The sequence below is a fragment of the Pimephales promelas genome, chromosome 4 (assembly GCF_988280905.1).
Source record: "Pimephales promelas chromosome 4, fPimPro1.hap1.1, whole genome shotgun sequence".
Taxonomy (NCBI): domain Eukaryota; kingdom Metazoa; phylum Chordata; class Actinopteri; order Cypriniformes; family Leuciscidae; genus Pimephales; species Pimephales promelas.
In genome coordinates, this window is record NC_142772.1 from 2,297,772 (window position 1) to 2,316,775 (window position 19,004).

Genomic DNA, 19,004 nt, shown 5'->3' on the forward strand with positions numbered 1-19,004 from the left:
TGTTAACAACATGTTAAAACATGCTAGCAATGTGCTAAATCATGTTAAACATACTAACAACATGCTAATCATTAAAAAAATTACTTTATCTAAAACTTCAAACTTTTCAAAATTATTTTCAACTTTTTAGACCTGGCTTTGTCAAGCCAACATCAAACTTTAATTATAAGAGTGTGATTTCAAGTAGAACTGAAAAAGACATGCAATAAATAAAATCTTAAAACTTCATGGGCATTTTTATATTTAATATACAGTTTTGTGTTTATGCCAAGCTCTAAAATATTTTATCGGGTATAGAAATTGTGAGTACAACATATTTTGAAAATTATTATCCATAAATCGCATTCATTGATTAAAGAGAGTGTGAACATTGAAAAGCATTCAGCTCTAAACACTTCTGAAATCATGCAATTAGATTTACAGAAAGTAGCCGTGTCGGGCCTTCAAATATCGTTGTGGACGATGTGGGGCCTTGGAGTCAAAAAGGTTGAGAGCCACTGCTTTAAGCTGCAATTTCACAACCATAATCCTACATTACATTTTTTGATTGCAGCCTATTTTATCACTTTCTTTCTTTCTTTCTTTCTTTCTTTCTTTCTTTCTTTCTTTCTTTCTTTCTTTATTATTATATATTAAATAAATAAATATACAGTATATATATATATATATATATATATTTATATTTATTTATTATTTATTCACTTCGGAAATTAAATCACAATTAGAAGGTCTGGGTTTTAAATATAACCCGGTTCCCTGTATGAAGAAACCGATGCGGTGGAAACTCCACCCAGGAGTGATGACTTCAGTCAACACGAATATAGGGAATGCATTGACGTCACTTTCCCGCCGGAACAACCCCCCTCAGTCTGACTGAGTGGCAAAAGATCTGCTGCGTGACTGGATTTAATAGGGGAAACTGCGAAAATGCGACTAAAACGAACAATTTGATCAATTTAAACTAAATGTTGGACTCAATATAGTGTTACAACTTACTAAAGATCCCGTGATCCATGGATATAGACATGCAGCCAGGAATCGTGTTGCCTGACATTTATGTTTGCCTGATTTCCACACCAGGGAAATAAAAGCAATATAGACCTAAAAATAAAGCAAATTTGCCTGTGAACGCTTTATATAAATATAATATAGGTAGGTCTAAATCCGAATGATGACTTATATCAGTGTTAGCATCATATTGTCCAGCCCTTTTATAGTTTTTTTTTTTTTTTTTGGTCAGTGTTTATTAAAAAACATCCAATAATGCAGAATATGCAATGATAAATAATTAATTGATGAGTTGTTAATATATAAAACAATACAAAATATAGGCCTATGGGTATGGTTTTTACAGCTAAATTCAGCATATTGACACAAAATGATAACTGCAAATCCAGCTTTCGCTGACTGGAGTATACCTCCGATTTTTTGTCAAATTTAGTTGTATCGCAAAGCTCTTCCCCACTTTATATGTGTTGTGTTTATTTTTCGTGGCATTCAAGCTGAAAACAAATACAGCCACTCAGTCTTTTTGGCACTCACTGTGAGGAACTGCAGGCCGACGGTGACGTCACGTGCATACACTCTATAAAACCACAGCAATTTAATGGCAAATAAAAAAATAAATAAAAATAAAAAAACAGCAATGTAATGGCTGATTGTGCCCATATGCGCATATAACTGAGGGATCAGTATCATGTTCATCAGATTTTCAGATGAAGGAGCTACTCGAATCATTCTGCAGCATATCATTACTTCTTTCAGGGAACTGGGATTTAATACGTAAACCAGACAGATCAGTCACTTCACCGTTCAGCATCTTATCCGTTAAAGTCCCCAAGAAATCATAATTGACAATTCTTATTTTTAGGGAATATTGCGTATCTAATGATTTATCTACGCACATCATTATTATTTTTTATTTTTTTTATGTGCCTCGTAATCTTGCATCAGAATAACTTCCTCTTGCAGCATCTCTTATCTTCTATGATGACGAGGGGGCGGGGCAACCTGTCACTCACATGAGATCAGCCAATAGCAAACCACAACCATCCAATCAATTCCCAACAGACAAAATTAAGCCCCGCCCTTCATTTTTTTCTTGTTTCAGAAGTCGTTTCACTCATGTTTCCAACATTTGGCTACTAACTAACAATTTATTTTGCAAACACTTTAAAAATAGCAACGTTGATATGCACAAAAAGGTGGAGCAGTTTGACCCAATCCTGGTTATATGGACACAAGCTTAAACGGTATATGATAATTAATTTGCATGATTCTACACTGTAAAAAAAAAAATCCATGTCAAACAAACTGCAATTTAAAGGTTCATCAAGATTAACTAAGTTAAACCAACAATAATTTAACATTGTATACATTTAAGCAACAATGAGGAAACTTTGATCATGTTTTCAGATTTTTGCAGTGTATTTTGGTCATCACTCCGGGGTTGAGCTCATAATATCGGTTATGGTACCGACACGGCATCAAAATGGCCGACATGTCACGTCACAGAGATTTGGAGCACTCTTACTTGGTCCCATTTTCTGGTATGTTTCAGTCTCCTCTTTTAGGTCTTCTACAGGTATCACATGGTCATATGGATCTGAAAGACAACAATAAAGAGGATGAAAAGTTAGTGTAGGCAACCCTTTTCACCTTTTAGCACACTCATACGCGTGTATAAGATCTGCAAGGATGACAAAAGTACTGCTACACCCAATGGGGGACTGATCATAGGTGTTACCAATCTTAAAAACTAGTGTTTTGACATCACAAATAGTGAAAGAGTGTTTACAGAGAACAAGAGCAGAGGAAGATGAGACTTTATTGCATCATTAGTATCTAAAACACCATCTTAGAAAATTGTGACCTGTGCTGGCAAAATGAGCAGATTTTCACAAATTAATTCACATTCTCCATTTATGTATATTTGTTAGAATCTGACAAAAAAATTAATAAGCTACACCTGTTTGACATCGATAGAGACAGCAAATATCCTAGCAAACATACCTTAAAATCACTTGTAATAACACCAAATTGAAAATAATGTGAAAATAATGGTTAAACTTTATTTTAAGGCGTCATTGTATGCAAGTACTGACTAATATTAAGCAACTACTTACTATAGGGTTGGGATAAGGATTTGATTGAGGGTTAGTTGCATGTAATTATGCATAATTTACATTTATTACTATGGTAAGTACACGTAACATATGCAACAAGGACACTGCAAAATAAAATGTTACCAAAATAATTATGTGAAGAATATTTAACGTTGTTATCCAAGCAGTCAGATTGAAAAGCGTGTCACCCATGTGGAAAAAAATATGCAACAAAATGAAAATATAAATAATAACAATAAATACCAAATTGACCATCTCATCAACAAGTTTATAAAAAAAATGGCCAGATTAATAGTGATCAAAACAGCTGCCTTTTAATACAGTTTCAGATTGTGTCCATGCCCACCCATTGTTCAAGATTTGCTACATTAATGTCCAATCATCTTGTTTTGGTGGTGGCACATCATCACTGAAGTAGTCATTAATAAGTTGAGCAAAATGTCCCATGTCAATTCCTCCGACAAGATCCGCAGACCGACTGAGCGCTCTCACGACCATATCCATTACAAAACAGGCATATATTGATGAAATATTGAGTTAAAATCTTGAAAATTTGACATTACTGACGTGATATCACAGATATCACCAGGTCACCATGATTTTGCCAAGTGCAACATATTTTATTGATCCTGGAACAACATTCCTGTCCCTAAATGTAGTCCTAACCCTACACATTAGTTATTATTTACATATTAGCTTGGGTTTGAAATCACATTTCACTGATTCAGACTCATGCCATGATCGAGAATTCACTGAGAAGGACACCAAACGTGTGCAGAGAAGCGAGTGGAGAAAAACATTTTTCATGGATTGTTAAAACAAAGGAAAGACCTCCCCATGGAAAACATGCAAATAAACATCATTTTAGATGTTTAATTGCCATTTGGAGCATTGGGATCGCTAGACGAGGGCTTAATGAACTCATCTTTGATAATCCTCAAATTCGACCAACATTGACATATTTCACTTGTTTTGCCTGTAGCTCGACATCATCCCGTGTGCATTCCCACTCATTTTGCCGGCACGGGTCACAATTCATCTTTCATGAAAATGTCATCGGTTTTATTGCCACTGGAGTTACAGCCCTCGCTTCATTAGTGAAAGAAAATAAGAAAAGAAAAATAATTTATGATCAGCAGCAATTAATGTCAAGATGTTTATACATAATTAGTAGGGCTGGGTAATAAATATCGATTTCAATCGATTCTCATTTTTACGAACCGATATCGATTCTTAAATCTCAAGAATCGATTAGTCATCCTGTTTCATTTGAATGAATGGGACATCGTATCGCGGCTGCGCGCATCCAAAACATCGCAATAATCTTTGTCCTTTGTTACTATTGATATGAAACAAAGTCTCAATTTTCAAATTACGTCCATTTTCTTTTTAAATTCAAAAACATCAATAGCGTTTTGGCGCTGTGGCGTGAGATCGCTCTGGAGAAGCAGCAGCGCTGATCTCTCCTCCGGCTTAATAATACCAGTTACAGCACCAAATAAACATGAATGAGCATCTGAAAGTGTGTTAAAGATCGAGTACAACTTATCCAAATCCGTATCATGTCACATTGATTCGCTCAATCAGCGTTTCAACCGTGGAAAGACGTCAGTTAAACAGCTTGTAATCAATGTCATCGTCATATTTACCTCAGAAAACCCACATAAACTCGTTAGTCAGCTTGAAAAAATAACCCTAGAGAGGAGCATTTCGCTAAATATATACACCATATTACATATGCATTATAATCTTAATGTTCTTCAATATTTAATGCATATTTGAATAAATCTGGCAAGTTTTTATGACAGCCACCATTTCAATGTTTATATTTCATATAATCTTCTTATTATAAAAATAAATAAAAGTGTAATTTAAGTGTTTGTATAGCTACAAAACAGTTCATTATTACCTTCATATTAGGCTAATGAAGTCTATAGGCTACAACTAGACCCCCATAGTTTACAGCATTTAAGATTGATTCTCTTGAGAAAAATTGGCATTTATTGTAACTGATATCCAAAATAATCGATATTAAATCAAATCGAATTGCTAGCTTGTGAATCGAAATCGAATCGAATTGTGAAATTTGTCTCAATACCCAGCCCTAATATTTACCATCCGCTTTTATGGGGAAAATACTGTATGTTTAGCAGGATCAAAATCAACAAAGTTTCTAACTGTTAATTAGGAACGTTTTTGGTAAAAGTGATTGACAACTTAAAAAGAAAAAAGAGAGCAGCTTTTTTCATATTTTCCCCACTAAATTGAGACATTTTCCCACAAATATAGTCCAAAATAGGACCCAAAACACTTCAGCACTCAACCTTCAGAAAATGTTGACCGTCTACCAAAATGTAGTATGTTGGAGATGAAACTAAATTTGATTTACTTCCAAAGTCATCCACTGCCATTATCAACCTTGGAAAAGCCAGGAAATGTTTTAATATAACTTTGCAGAATGTCAAGTACTCCTAGGATGACTTCAGGGTGAGTAAATCATGAGCTAATTTTCATTTTAGGGTGAACTATCCCTTCAAAGAAAAGCATTATTGAGCGAACGACACTTAATGACAGTTGTCATAAACCCTACTTCATATTCAAGACGTATGTCATGTCATGGTTACGAAGGTGTCTTATGCACACCCCTTCAAGTAAAGTGTTACCAAAAAAAAATATGTTTTTTGAGGGAAACATTTCAGGATTTTTCTCCACACAATGGATATTTCAAAGGTAACCAACATGTTGAAGTCCAATGCAGTGTAGTTTCAAAGGGCTTTGAAGAGCTTCAAAGGGTTGTGCAGGAACCATATTTTGATTACCAAAAACCAGGACACTCGGCCTAGCAACTCAAATGATAGTCGAAGTTTACTCAAAGATGCCATATTAATTTCAATACATTTAAATGCCTCCTCTATACGGATAGAAAATTGTTATATTACAAGACACAAATTCAGATAAGGAAATAAGGATAGAAATAAAGTCTTCTGTATTAGAAAAATAAATATATGAATAACTAAAAGAAATCCCTCCAAATTTAACAAAAAATAGCTCTCACAAACTTACAAAAACGAACTGGGAAAATCTATTTATATACACAAACAAACATCCAACTCTGGTCACAATAGAAAAAAGAAATAAAAGACAGAATACAAAGAGAGTCGGCAGAGCGGTTATCTCCTCTCCTCGCTTGTCCAAATCTAAACTCAGATTTCTATAAAACACAAAGTGACCGTTACACGCGTCCTGGGAAAACCGGACTGACTGTCACCCTATACTATTATTACAGAAATACTAATATAAATATTATCATATAGCCCTTTATGCTCCGAGACCAGCAGCTCAACATTCATCTTGCCCATAGATATCTTGCCTTGCATCTTCCTCGTCTTCCGGCAGTGTAGACGGTGGCGTATATCTTCTTCGCCGTTATGTATGTGTGCTCGGAAAGACCGTTTTGTCTATCTCACGACCAATTTGTACGAATTCGTACGAGTGATTAAAAAGTGGCTAATTCGTACTAATTCATACGACGAATTTGTATGATTTGTCCAAACCGACGTGATGGGTAGGTTTAGGGGCGGGGTCAGGGGTAGGTAATTCGTACGAATTCATACGAATTGGCCAATTCGTAAAATATGTATGATTTCGCAAAAATCGTACTAATTCGTACGCTTGAGGTCCAAGCGTGCCGCACAAGCCCTCAAAAGTGAAGCCAAAACGTCTCGATCGCCCCCCTGTGACCGGTTCTAGAATAGCTCATAAGCCCCGCCTCCCCATGTTATTCAATGGGACGCGAGACCAACTAAACAATTAAATTACACTTCACATATCCTTTTTCCAAAGATAGTTTCTGTCATTTACTGTAGTTTCCGTTATGTTGATGTAATTTCAAGTGTTCGTTTTTAAAATAAGTTTGTTTTTAGTTAGTTATGCGATGATAAAAACGGTGCTCTGACATCATGATTGACAGCTTCTCTGTGCGAGGAAGTCACTGAAGCACCATCAGACTTTTTTTAATAATGGTGATCATGTGGTTAGTAGTTGTATTAACCTTATTTTAACGAGGTTCTGCAATCAGCAGACATCATTGAAGAAGAACGAAGCAGACAGAGGACACTTAATGAAAGTGCGGCGGGGCGTGTGCTTGCGTTTGATTCAGCGCGAATGAGGGCGTGGCCTTGATTTTGCGGCTTTACTTCCTGCTCACGACTGGTCCCGAAACACGCGAGTGCGTAGACTCAAGTTCCAAGATGTCCGCGTCATATCGAGACACTGGCGGCTTCAGTTCTCTCAGATAGAAAAGAGCGAAGGGGCATCGTCCATCTTTTTTTACAGTCTATGGTGAGGTCGTACGAATTGTTACGAATTAGCCACCTTGTAAAATTCGTACGAATTCTCGTGAGATCAGGTTGGTTTGAGTGTAGTAACACAAGTTGTGTTTTACTGTAACTTTAGAAGCACCAGACATGTGATCAAAAGCACCAATCGCATTGGTCGGATAGTTTTTGACACGGCGCGTCAAACCAAAAAAATGAACCAGAGTCGTTTTTTGAAAAATGACGCTTTTATGCGTGGCGTTTTTCGCGCCGGTGTGCGCACTCACATTGGCGCCCTTTATTTAGTCACAAGGCGTTAAACGTCTGCTAATATCGCGCAGTGTGAACAGGCCTTTATCTAGTGAAACCGTCGGTCATTTTCTAAAAAAATGTAAAAAAAAAATAAAATAAAATAAAAAGCAGTGGGCGGTACTTCCACCTATGTCCAGCATGACCTTTGCAACGTGATCACGTAATGCGTTGCGGACAGGGGCGTCGCACCCGTGGGGTATGTGGGTGTTTTAACACCCACACTTTTCCCCGTGAGAGTGTTCAACACCCGCACTTTTTCTGCAGTTTTTCCGCAGTTTTACACAAACGCCATACTACAGTCGCTCCTCCGTTTCTCTGGCGCTCTGTGTGTGCGCTGACTGCGCTCACTGCGGCTGCCTCCTCTCAAACATGACAGACACCGGCTTTGAGTGTGACCGGCTGTTGATTGGCTGTTCTGCCTTAAGTCCCGCCTCTCTTGATGTGTAGATGTCTCGGTCAGGTCGTGCTGAGGAGGCGGGAACTTATGGTTGTTTACATCTCTCTTTTCCAGGTACTTTGAATGAGCGTTTATGCTTTCAAGGTTTTTAAATAAGCTTGATATGTGTTTGGGAAGATGTTATGTTTATGTTTTATTGACATGTCCACAGTTTTCGTTATTATATTTCATATTTTTATCATATTTCACACACGATCAGCATGGTGTTCTGGTGTTTTCTCCTAAATAAAAGCTCAAGGGTTTATTTCTTACAAGTGAAGAAATTAGGACAAAAGTATTGTAATTTTCATAGCGTAATATAAATATAATGTAATGTAGACTGAGACTCTATATCATAAATAAAGATATTTGAGCCAGAGATCGAAGCCAGTTGAAACTCTTAATTTTGAGATCTCAATGTGCTCCAGATTGATACTTTTAACCTTAAAATGTACAAAATTTTCTTGCGGGGGAGCATACCCCCGAACCCCCCTAGAAGAACAGGGGTCTACGTAACATCATGCCCAAATTTAAATGACACATCCATCCCCCAGACTTTTCAAAAGCTTGCTACGCCACTGGTTGCGGACCAGCACAAGACGAACAACTGTGGTTAAAAAGTATATATATTTATTTTTTTATTTTTTTTTGAAAAATGACCAATGGTTTCACTAGATAAGACCCTGTTCCTCATCTGGGATCGCTCACAACCCTTTGAAGCTCGTCAAAGCCCTTTGAAACTGCATTGATTTGGACTTCAATAAGTTGGCTAGCGTTGAAATCCGTTGTTGTTTCCCTCAAAAAGGGTAATTTCTTTTCCACTGAAGAAAGAAAGACATGGACATCTTGGATGGCATTGGGGTGAGTAAATTATCGGCAAAGTTTAATTTTGAGGTGAACTACTCCTTTAAGCGATTTAAATTTCGTTCATCAGTTCATTAAAGCGAAGTGTCTAGTCTTGTTCGTCTTCTTTTTTTACCAGATATTCTCAATAGGGTTTACAATGTAAAAACCAAATGGATCAATTGAATACGGAGACATTTTAAACATGTGCTTACTGACATAGAATAGCAAACCAAGAACTATATATATTACAAATGAAAAGAGGGAACACACAGCTCACCATCAACAGCATGGAGGTCTCGGTGCTCCTGAAAACAGCTGTAGTACTTGTATTTTTTCCCACACACGTCACACGTATAACGGAAAGAACCTGGAAAAAAAACAAAAAACAAAGACTTTAGATATCATTTTGTGACAGAACTCTCTCTTTCACAAAGTTTTATCCAATTTATATAGAAATGTCCAGGACAATTACCCCAAAATTTGCCCTATGAATAAGGAAATGCGCAACTCACTATTGATTCCCAGAGATGCTCCTTCTCCTGAAGCCGTACCCTCGGCCTCTAAATAAAACCACAGATATAGAAACCGAATTTTATGATTCTGGTTGCGATTCAGACTTCAGTTCATTAATGATCCCTTTCCATTTCAGTACTTTTGAAGAAGCGTTCACCACCCAATAACTGATCCGAACTACACTTCCATTAGACATCCAGATGTTTTTGAAAGAAATTCATGCTTCTGTTAAAGGGACAGTTCACTTTGAAATTAATTTTTGGTATGTTTTATTTTACCTCAAGGGCATCCAAGATCTAGGCGTCTTTGTTTCCACAGTATTTTCAATTTTGATATTTTTAGGTCAAACCGTTTGTGTCTGTCAGTCAAATAATGGAGGTCTATGGTCACCACCTCAAAGAGCATGCACAGAGAAGTCCAGATTAAACCTGATTTAATGACTCGTAAATGTAAGTACACACTGATGGCCTAAGACACGAAACGAGCGGTTTGTGTGAGAAAACGAACAGTATTTATATTGTTTTTACCTCTTGTAATCACAGCCACGTCCAACTGATCTGAGGGCGCGGGCGCCCTCAGATCAATTCAATTTTTCAATTCAATTTTTCAATAAAAATTGAAACTACTGTGGAAACAAAGACACCTACAATTTCAAAGAAACTATCCCTTTAATAGGATATTTCACCAAAATTGAAAAATCTCTCATCATTTTCTAACCCTCATGTCATCCCTGTATATGTATATGACTTTGTTTCTTAAGATAAACACAAACGGGTATTTATAGGAAAATAATGCATCTCTTTGAGCCAATATAATGCCATTGAATGGCTGACGCTCAAAAGAACCACATGCTCTAAAAATTGCTGGGTTGTTTCAACCCAAATTTGGGTCAAATATGGACAAACCCAAATGTTGGGTTAAAAATGCAATTGAAACATTTGCAGTTGAAAGTGAAAGTTGAAGTTGGGTTAAAATTTGAAATTACATTTTGAACCCAACATTTGGGTTTGTCCATATTTGACCCAAATTTGGGTTAAAACAACCCAGCATTGTTTTTAGGGTGCACAAAGCGATTGTGACGGTGACCCCAGTGGATGAATCAATGTCTTCCGAAGCAAAACAATATGTGTGAGGAAGAAAAATACTTTAACCGGCTCAAAAGAGTCAGATGTTTGCTGTTGTGAGAAACCATCCATATGACAGAGAGACGTGAGAATGAATCAGTTCATGACTCCAACTAATAACAACTATCCTAAATCAGATTCAGAAGGTCAAGAATAGGACGGCACCTGAGTGAGCTCGCACATGCGTCTGAAAGCAGTTGTAGTATTTGTACTTTTTGCCACATACTCCACAGATATAAGAGCCTGTAAGAGAGAGAGAACAAAAAAACGGAAATTTCAGACAAATGTGTTTCAAGTGTTAGTAAGGTGTAATTACACCTACAAGGTAGAGAGAAATAAAGAGATTTCATTCAGATATTTCTGCAAATATCCACTTCTCAGTTCTATATAAAATAACTAGAGGCCATTTGGCATTTTTTAATGTGTTCCTGTTTTGCAAATGGCCACTGAAAACAAGTTAATATCTCAGAAAATGTAGTGCTTCATGACACTTTAATAAAAAATGTAAAGTTTCCCTGTAGCCAATAATTTTATCTCTTAAAACTCATCTTTGATCACCAAGAAGGGTACTTCCCTGTTATCCGGACCCCGCGATGGCCTACCCCTAACCCCGCCCCTAAACCTACCGTCACTGGGGTTAAAACCAATCAGGGATGATTGCCTACCCCTAACCCCGCCCCTAAACCTACCCGTCACTGGGGTTAAGACCAATCAGGGAAGACTATAGTTCCTAAATGGTATATGGTGGGGTCCGGATAACAGGAAAGTACCCCAAAATGACATTAAAAAATGTTAGTAACACTTTACTTGAAGGGGTGTGCATAAGACTGACATGACACCTTCATAATCATGACATGACATTTATTATGAATATGATGTTTTATGCATGTTTGTGACAACTGTCATTAAGTGTCATTCGCTCAGTTATGACATTTTTAATGCAAATATGACATAGTTTTTGAGATGTCTTTGTTATGACACCTTGACATAAACCAATACATCATAACCTGTCAGTGAGAACTTGACATTACTAAGACAACACGACCTGTCATAAACATGACATAGCAGATTAATTATCAAACTTAAGAAACCACTTAGCTTTATTGGTTAACATTACATTAAACTGTCAGCTGGTTGGTTTCGACGTTGGCTGTAATGAAGCCATACTGTGTCATGAATATTGTTCTTGATATTTTTCTAATTTGTTATTAAAAAAATGTTATAATGGCCTCATTTTAAATCGTGTTTTTGGTTCACTGCAATTTTAAGGAGAAAATACTCAGCAATGGTGTTGACTTATGAATTTACACATGGTTTAAATAAATGAATGAATTAGGCCTTCTACTGTACACCCAAAGCGCTTTACAATCATGTCGGGGTCTCTCCTCAACCACCACAGTCCAACGCCGCCAGTGCGCTCACACACCACAGGAGAGAGAGTGATAGAGCCAATTTAATGGATGGGGATTATTAGGAGGCCATAATTGGTAAAGGCCAGTGGAGGGACTTTGTAACCCAGGTGGTTACACCCATACTCTTTATGAGAAGTGCCATGGGATTTTTAATGACCACAGAGAGTCAGGACCTCGGTTTAAAGGAGTAGTTCACTTTAAAAAGACTTTTGCTGATAATTTACTCACCCCCATGTCATCCAAGATGAACATGTCATTCTTTCTTCAGTCGAAAAGAAATTAAGGTTTTTGATGAAAACATTCCAGGATTTTCTCCATATAATGGACTTCAGTGGGAACCAAACGGTTCAAGGTTTCAGTGCAAACTACAAACTGTTCAAAGGGCTTTAAACGACACTAGACGAGCGAAACAATCGCTCATTTAAAAAGAAAGACAAAGTTTACATTTTATAAGCTCAAATGGTCACTTTGCTCTGTTCTGTGACTCTCCTGTTCGAACTCGTCCATCAAAATGAACAAATCTTTTTGCGAGTCAATTCGTTCATTTCGTTCGTTGAATGAACCAAATGACTCGAAAAAAGATTCGTTCATTTTGATGAACGAGTTCGAACAGGAGAGTCACGAATGCGCATCTCACAACAGAGCAAGGCGACCATTTGAGCTTATAATACTTAAACTTTGTTATTTATTTATTAAATGAGCGATCGTTTCGCTTGATAAGACCCTTATTCATTGTCTGGAATTGTTTAAAGCCCTTTGAACAGTTTGCAGTTTGCACTGAAACGGTCTTTTGGACCTTGAACCGTTTTGGACCCCATTGAAGTCCATTATATGGAGAAAATATAATGTATGTTAAACATCCTGTATGTTTTCATCAAAAACCTTAATTTCTTTTCGACTGAAGAAAGAAAGACATGGACATCTGGGATGACGTGGGGGCGAGTAAATTATCAGCAAATTTTTTTAAAAGTGAACAACTCCTTTAACGTCTCATCCGAAGGAAGGTTTCTCTTGAAGCATATTAAAAATGCCACATTTTCACCACAAAAAAATTCTGTCAATCAATCAATCAATCACAAACATAAAACAGAATATAAAGTAATAAAGCAGGTGGAGACTTCAAGTTTGCATTACCTTTTCCCTGATAGTCATATTTACTAGGGTTGGGAATCGTGAGAAATTTTCCGGTTCCGGTTCCGATTCCGGTTCCGCCAAACGATTCCGGTTCCGGTTCCCATTCAATTAAAAATATTAGTAAGAGAAAAATCCACAATCCTTTTTGTGTTTATTTCTTATAGTACTTGACAAATTAGTTTAACAGACTGGTAATGTAAACAAACTCAAAATATTATTAAGCAATCTTTGCAACAATATATATATATATATATATATATATATATATATATAAAGGAAATTAAAAAATTCTGCATTCTCTATAATAATTTAGACCTCTCCTTTATTGTATCTCCAACAGTGAAGAAGAATACCCTCTCAGAAGGAGTAGAATATGCTTTAACACACATATGTGTGTAGAACAGATTATTTTTTAAAACGGTTTGAATGATTGATTTATAAAGACTTTACGTATTTCATTACTGGATAAATCGGCGCTCTAGCAGTTAATAAACAGAACTGCATGCGTCTTGCGGAAGAACATTGTTGCCGGAGCTACTTCTCTCTGTTTATGTCCATGACGAGTCACGCAGGCATTGGGCAACTCCGCAGCAGCTGCGATCAACAGTCTAAACAAGAAGTCCGAGTATTAACGCTTATTACAGGCTTTACGTAGTGATTCAAGATAAGACAAAAACACGGTTTGAAAAAAAAACATTATGATGCACTCGCTCATTGTGTATATTTTGTAAATTCTGAACACAAAAAATATACGGACTGCATCTGTTTTGACCACTACCGTCAATGTTTACTCAAACTATAATCTCTAATTCTGTAACGGAAATCATTTGAATATGTGAAACAAATAAATATTGAGACTGTGTGATTGTAAAGCAGTTTCATATCGACAACTGCTCTCTCTCTCTCAGCGCAAACAGATTTGAATGTAGGCTAGAGAGTGACTCGGCGGTCGGCGCGCGCAGCGTGCGTGTGTCTGTGTGTGACAAATGCAGCGCGTGTGAGAGCAAATCGCAACTTCAGTGGTGAAGTTTTTGTCATTTAGGAATAAGACGGCGTCTTCTACTCCCAGCACTTCGCCCACATGATGATATCGCATCGGCATCAGAACCGTTTTCGGAACCGAAACTTAGGAATTTTGCACAGTTCCGGTATTTTTTCAAAAACACAACCGGTTCTGGAAAAGAACCGGTTCTCGGTTCCCAACCCTAATATTTACACAGAGTTACACCGACAACCTTAGTTTAAGGTTTTTGAAAGAAGTCTCTTCTGCTCACCAAGGTTGCATGTACTGATATAAATACAGTTTTGTATTGTAAAATATTTTGACAAGCAGTGTCAGTGTGTGTATGAGGGATACACATGGCACCCATTTGTAGAATGTCTCATGACTAAAAACTATTTCATACCTTGTGTTTGCGAGTTACGAGAGCTCCCCAAAACCACACAGATCTCAGCCGGTATGTTCCCGTCACTCGCTTTGCCGTTACTGGCCACAGACTCGGCGGTGGACGCCACCTCGGTCTTCACGGAGACCGAGGGAAGCTTCGGGGAGGTTGTCGGGACCGCTTGCGTGGCTCCTGCCTCAGTCGGGACCACCGCTGTGTCCTTCGGCTCCTGGCTGGGGTTAGGAACCTCCTGACAACTCATGACTCCACGACTGCTCAGCAAGAGCAAAGGAAACTGTGGGGAAAAGAAACAGGCGGCGGCATTTAAAAAAAGGGACCAAATATGCTTGATTAGGTGTTCAAGCACAAAGTGAATTTGCAAGAAAAATAAATAAATAAATCCCCTAAAACGCATCGTGCAGCCCAAACCGTAAGGCCTAGAGAGTTGAAACTATCAGAGTATGAGCCCGATTGGCCCATAGGTGGCGCTACAGCAACCAAAAGTACTAAATTGCTCGTAACTCCTAGACCGTTTGACTTAGCCTCAAGTTTTTACACCACAGTAATCCGTGGCTCAAGACGGACAAGATGTATATTTCCGATTTGGATTTAGGTACAAAAAAATAAAAGTTATGTCAAATTATGTCCAAAACCTACTTTTGCGAACTAGTCCCTGGTTTTTCGCCAGATCGGAACCAAACCAGTCTAGGCCTATTCTCTGGACTGTCTAGATCAATAATTATCGACAAAAAGTAGAAATTTTGCATTTGGTTGGCTACAACAGGGTCATTTAAAATGTGATCCATGGCAAAATACAGCCAAAAGCCAATAAATCCCAAAGGAAAAGTCAGAATGAGCATGTGTGTCATAACATGGTTAGGAAGCATGCAAAGTTTCGTGAGGATCAGTCCATAGGTGGCGCTATAATCGTCAAAAAGGTCTCATTGTGATTAGGTGTTCAAGTGCTGAAAACCTATTGTATTTGCTAGAGAAAAAAATTCCCCTAAAACGCATCGTGCAGCCCAAACCGTAAGGCCTAGAGACTTGAAACTCAGCCAGATGGTAGGGCCTCAGATTGAGGAGAACCTATCAGAGTAAGAGCCCGATTGGCCCATAGGTGGCGCTACAGCAACCAAAAGTACTACATTGCTCATAACTCCTAGACCGTTTGACTTAGCTTCAATTTAACTCTGATTTGGATTTAGGGCCAAAAAAAAAAAAGTTATGTCGAATTATGTCCAAAACCTACTTTTGCAAACTAGTCCCTGGTTTTTCGCCAGATCGGAACCAAACCAGTCTAGGCCTATTCTCTGGACTCTCTAGATCAATAATTATCGACAAAAAGTAGAAATTTTGCATTTGGTTGGCTACAACAGGGTAATTTAAAATGTGGTCCCTGGCAAAATACAGCCAAAAGCCAATAAATCCCAAAGGAAAAAGCCAGAACTTCACAAAAATTGATGAGCATGTGTGTTCTAACATGGCTAGAAAGCATGCAAAGTTTCATGAGGATCGGACCATAGGTGGCGCTATAATCGTCAAAAAGGTCTCATTGTTATTGGGTGTTCAAGTGCTGAAAACCTATTGTATTTGCTAGAGAGAAAAAAATCCCCTAAACAGCATCAATGCAGTCCAAACTGTAAGGCCTAGAGACTTGAAACTCAGCCAGATGGTAGGGCCTCAAATTGAGGAGAAACTATCAGAGTAAGAGCCTGATTGGCCCATAGGTGGCACTACAGCAACCAAAAGTACTAAATTGCTCATAACTCCTAGACCGCTTGACTTAGCCTCAAGTTTTTACACCACAGTAATCCGTGGCTCAAGACGGACAAGATGTATATTTCCGATTTGGATTTAGGGACAAAAAAATAAAAGTTATGTCAAATTATTTCCAAAACCTACTTTTGCGAACTAGTCCCTGGTTTTTCGCCAGATCAGAACCAAACCAGTCCAGGCCTATTCTCTGGATTGTCTAGATCAATAATTATCGACAAAAAGTAGAAATTTTGCATTTGGTTGGCTACAACAGGGTCATTTAAAATATGGTCCCTGGCAAAATACAGCCAAAAGCCAATAAATCCCAAAGGAAAAGTCAGAATGAGCATGTGTGTCATAACATGTTTAGGAAGCATGCAAAGTTTCGTGAGGATCGGACCATAGGTGGCGCTATAATCGTCAAAAAGGTCTCATTGTTATTAGGTGTTCAAGTGCTGAAAACCTATTTGCTATAGGAAAAAAAATAAAATCCCCTAAAACGCGTCGTGCAGCCCAAACCGTAAGGCCTAGAGACTTGAAACTCAGCCAGATGGTAGGGCCTCAAATTGAGGAGAAACTATCAGAGTAAGAGCCCGATTGGTCCATAGATGGCGCTACAGCAACCAAAAGTACTAAATTGCTCATAACTCCTAGACCGTATATCATGATAAATCATGTTCTATTCCATCTATGATCTCAGTGGTTAAATGCTTGCTACATAAAACTTAATGTATTTTGATTTTGTGCGTACGCAACGTTTATACATCAGGCCCCAGGCATTTTCCCACGCACATATCGGGATTTATAAAAAATTAGATAAGTGCGCACCGTAAGGATGCTCTTGACACTCTTTTAGAAGAGTGTGTGTTTTGGCGACACCGATGGTGAGCAGAAAGATAATACATGATGTACGGTGTGGTGGAAAATTTTAAACGGAATATTAAGCCAACCATGTTTTGACATTTGACCTCATTTAACCAGCTGAGTATCTGAGACGATGTACTAAGGCATTCTGTACTTCAGATGAATGTATGTGTGTCAAACACCTGACTGTGTAGAAATAACAAACATGGGAAATGGAACTAGACAGATGACTGAGTTAGAAACATTAAAACAAAGTCTCCTCTACCCAGTAACAAAACAGTCTACCTATGAAGAACCAATGAAATTAATGTCATTACGAGTCCTAATCATAAATACAGTGCATGTTCACAATAACATTTTAAATAATAAAAGAATGACTTAACCCTCGTGCTGCATTAGATTTTTAACACCGTTGAGTGCATTAAGGACCAAAAATGGCCACATATTAAACATTGCCTAAAATATTATATATTATTATTATTTTCCACTTTTACCAAGTTAAATCTTTTAACCAGCATCAGTCCTCATCATAACTACCAAAAATGTATTCAATTTCAGGATTTTAACCCTTTATTACCAGTTTTGTTTGCGAAACCATCGATTTGTATAAGAGGAAAAAACACAAAAATTCAATTATTTTCAATAAACTAAATGCAAAGAGAAAACTTTAGATTTGGATTATCACAGTCCCACTTTGCAAAAAATCCCACTTAGCGCGTTAGAGACCAAAAATGGCCACCTATTAAACATTGCCTATTGCCTAAAATAAGGTGCATTTCCACCCATAGGGAATAAATATGTAGTGACGTCATCTGGTGGAATACACTATATAATGCAAATATAATGCTTTTGCTTCAAAATGAAAGGATGTTTGTGCAAAAATCATGTTTCATGTATTACTGACAGCCTCAGATTTAAACAACGTTTTAATGGGTTTCAATGGGCCATTTTTGGTCTTTATGGTGCTGAGTGTTACTATTTGATCTACACAGTGTGTGTTATACATATTTTGCAAAATGGGATCACATTTTTTACATGCATCCAAAAAGTCACAATTTTGCCAAATTTCATACCATTTGCATTAAAACAGCCAAAATGGTCAAAGAAATTAAACTGCAAAAGACCAAAAATGTCCCTAATGCAGCATAAGGGTTAAACTATGTTTTACTTCTGATATAAACATTTCGATTAAATATGCCATTCTCATTAATGGAGTTAAACACTTAAACTACATGAAATCATTACTGAGAAGTTACAAAAAAAATGTATATTCAATAAATATCTAAATATACATTTGTTGTGGATGCATGCTTTCCTCTGGCATGCTGTGTTTTAATGTTTTAACTGATAGCTAATAGCAGATTGTCTGAGAAAATTGTCTATCTGTTTCCATTTAAAATATAAATCAATTAAAAATACTATTTGGCCAGTGGAAAAGATTGAGAAAAAAACTTTCTCTAAAATGTATTTAACACTATTTGATTTATTTATTCAAAAACAAGGCAAGGAAAGGCTACTAAAAAAAATGTTTGTAATAATGTGACGGCACATCCGCATTTCACATTTTCCCAACGTCTCGTACTATTAAACATGAATAATCATATGCAAATGATATGCAGATGAGTAAAGTGAATATAAAGTGAATTTTTCGCAGGTTCTGGCGTACGAACGGTTTTATAAATCTGAAAACTTTTGTGTGTACTCAAATTGTGCCTTATGTGCGTACGCACACTTTAAGGATGAAATCTACGCAAAGTTTTATACATGAGGCCCCTGGACTGC

General features: G+C 37.3%; 1 protein-coding gene across 5 annotated transcripts in view; it reads right to left on the bottom strand.

Moving 5' to 3' along the window:
• Positions 1-19,004, bottom strand: part of znf618 (zinc finger protein 618) — a 48,466-nt gene that overhangs the window by 16,097 nt on the left and 13,365 nt on the right. For 4 of the 5 annotated variants that reach the window (XM_039693784.2, XM_039693781.2, XM_039693783.2 and 1 more), the window contains exons 3-7: positions 14,625-14,898; positions 10,838-10,915; positions 9,548-9,595; positions 9,313-9,402; positions 2,534-2,605 (exon numbers count right to left, since the gene is read on the bottom strand). In XM_039693784.2, coding sequence (XP_039549718.2) covers positions 2,534-2,605; positions 9,313-9,402; positions 9,548-9,595; positions 10,838-10,915; positions 14,625-14,865 — 529 coding nt within the window. In that variant the 5' untranslated portion in view covers positions 14,866-14,898. The remainder of the gene's footprint in view (positions 1-2,533; positions 2,606-9,312; positions 9,403-9,547; positions 9,596-10,837; positions 10,916-14,624; positions 14,899-19,004) is intronic. The other variant, XM_089129804.1, reaches the window with a different exon arrangement.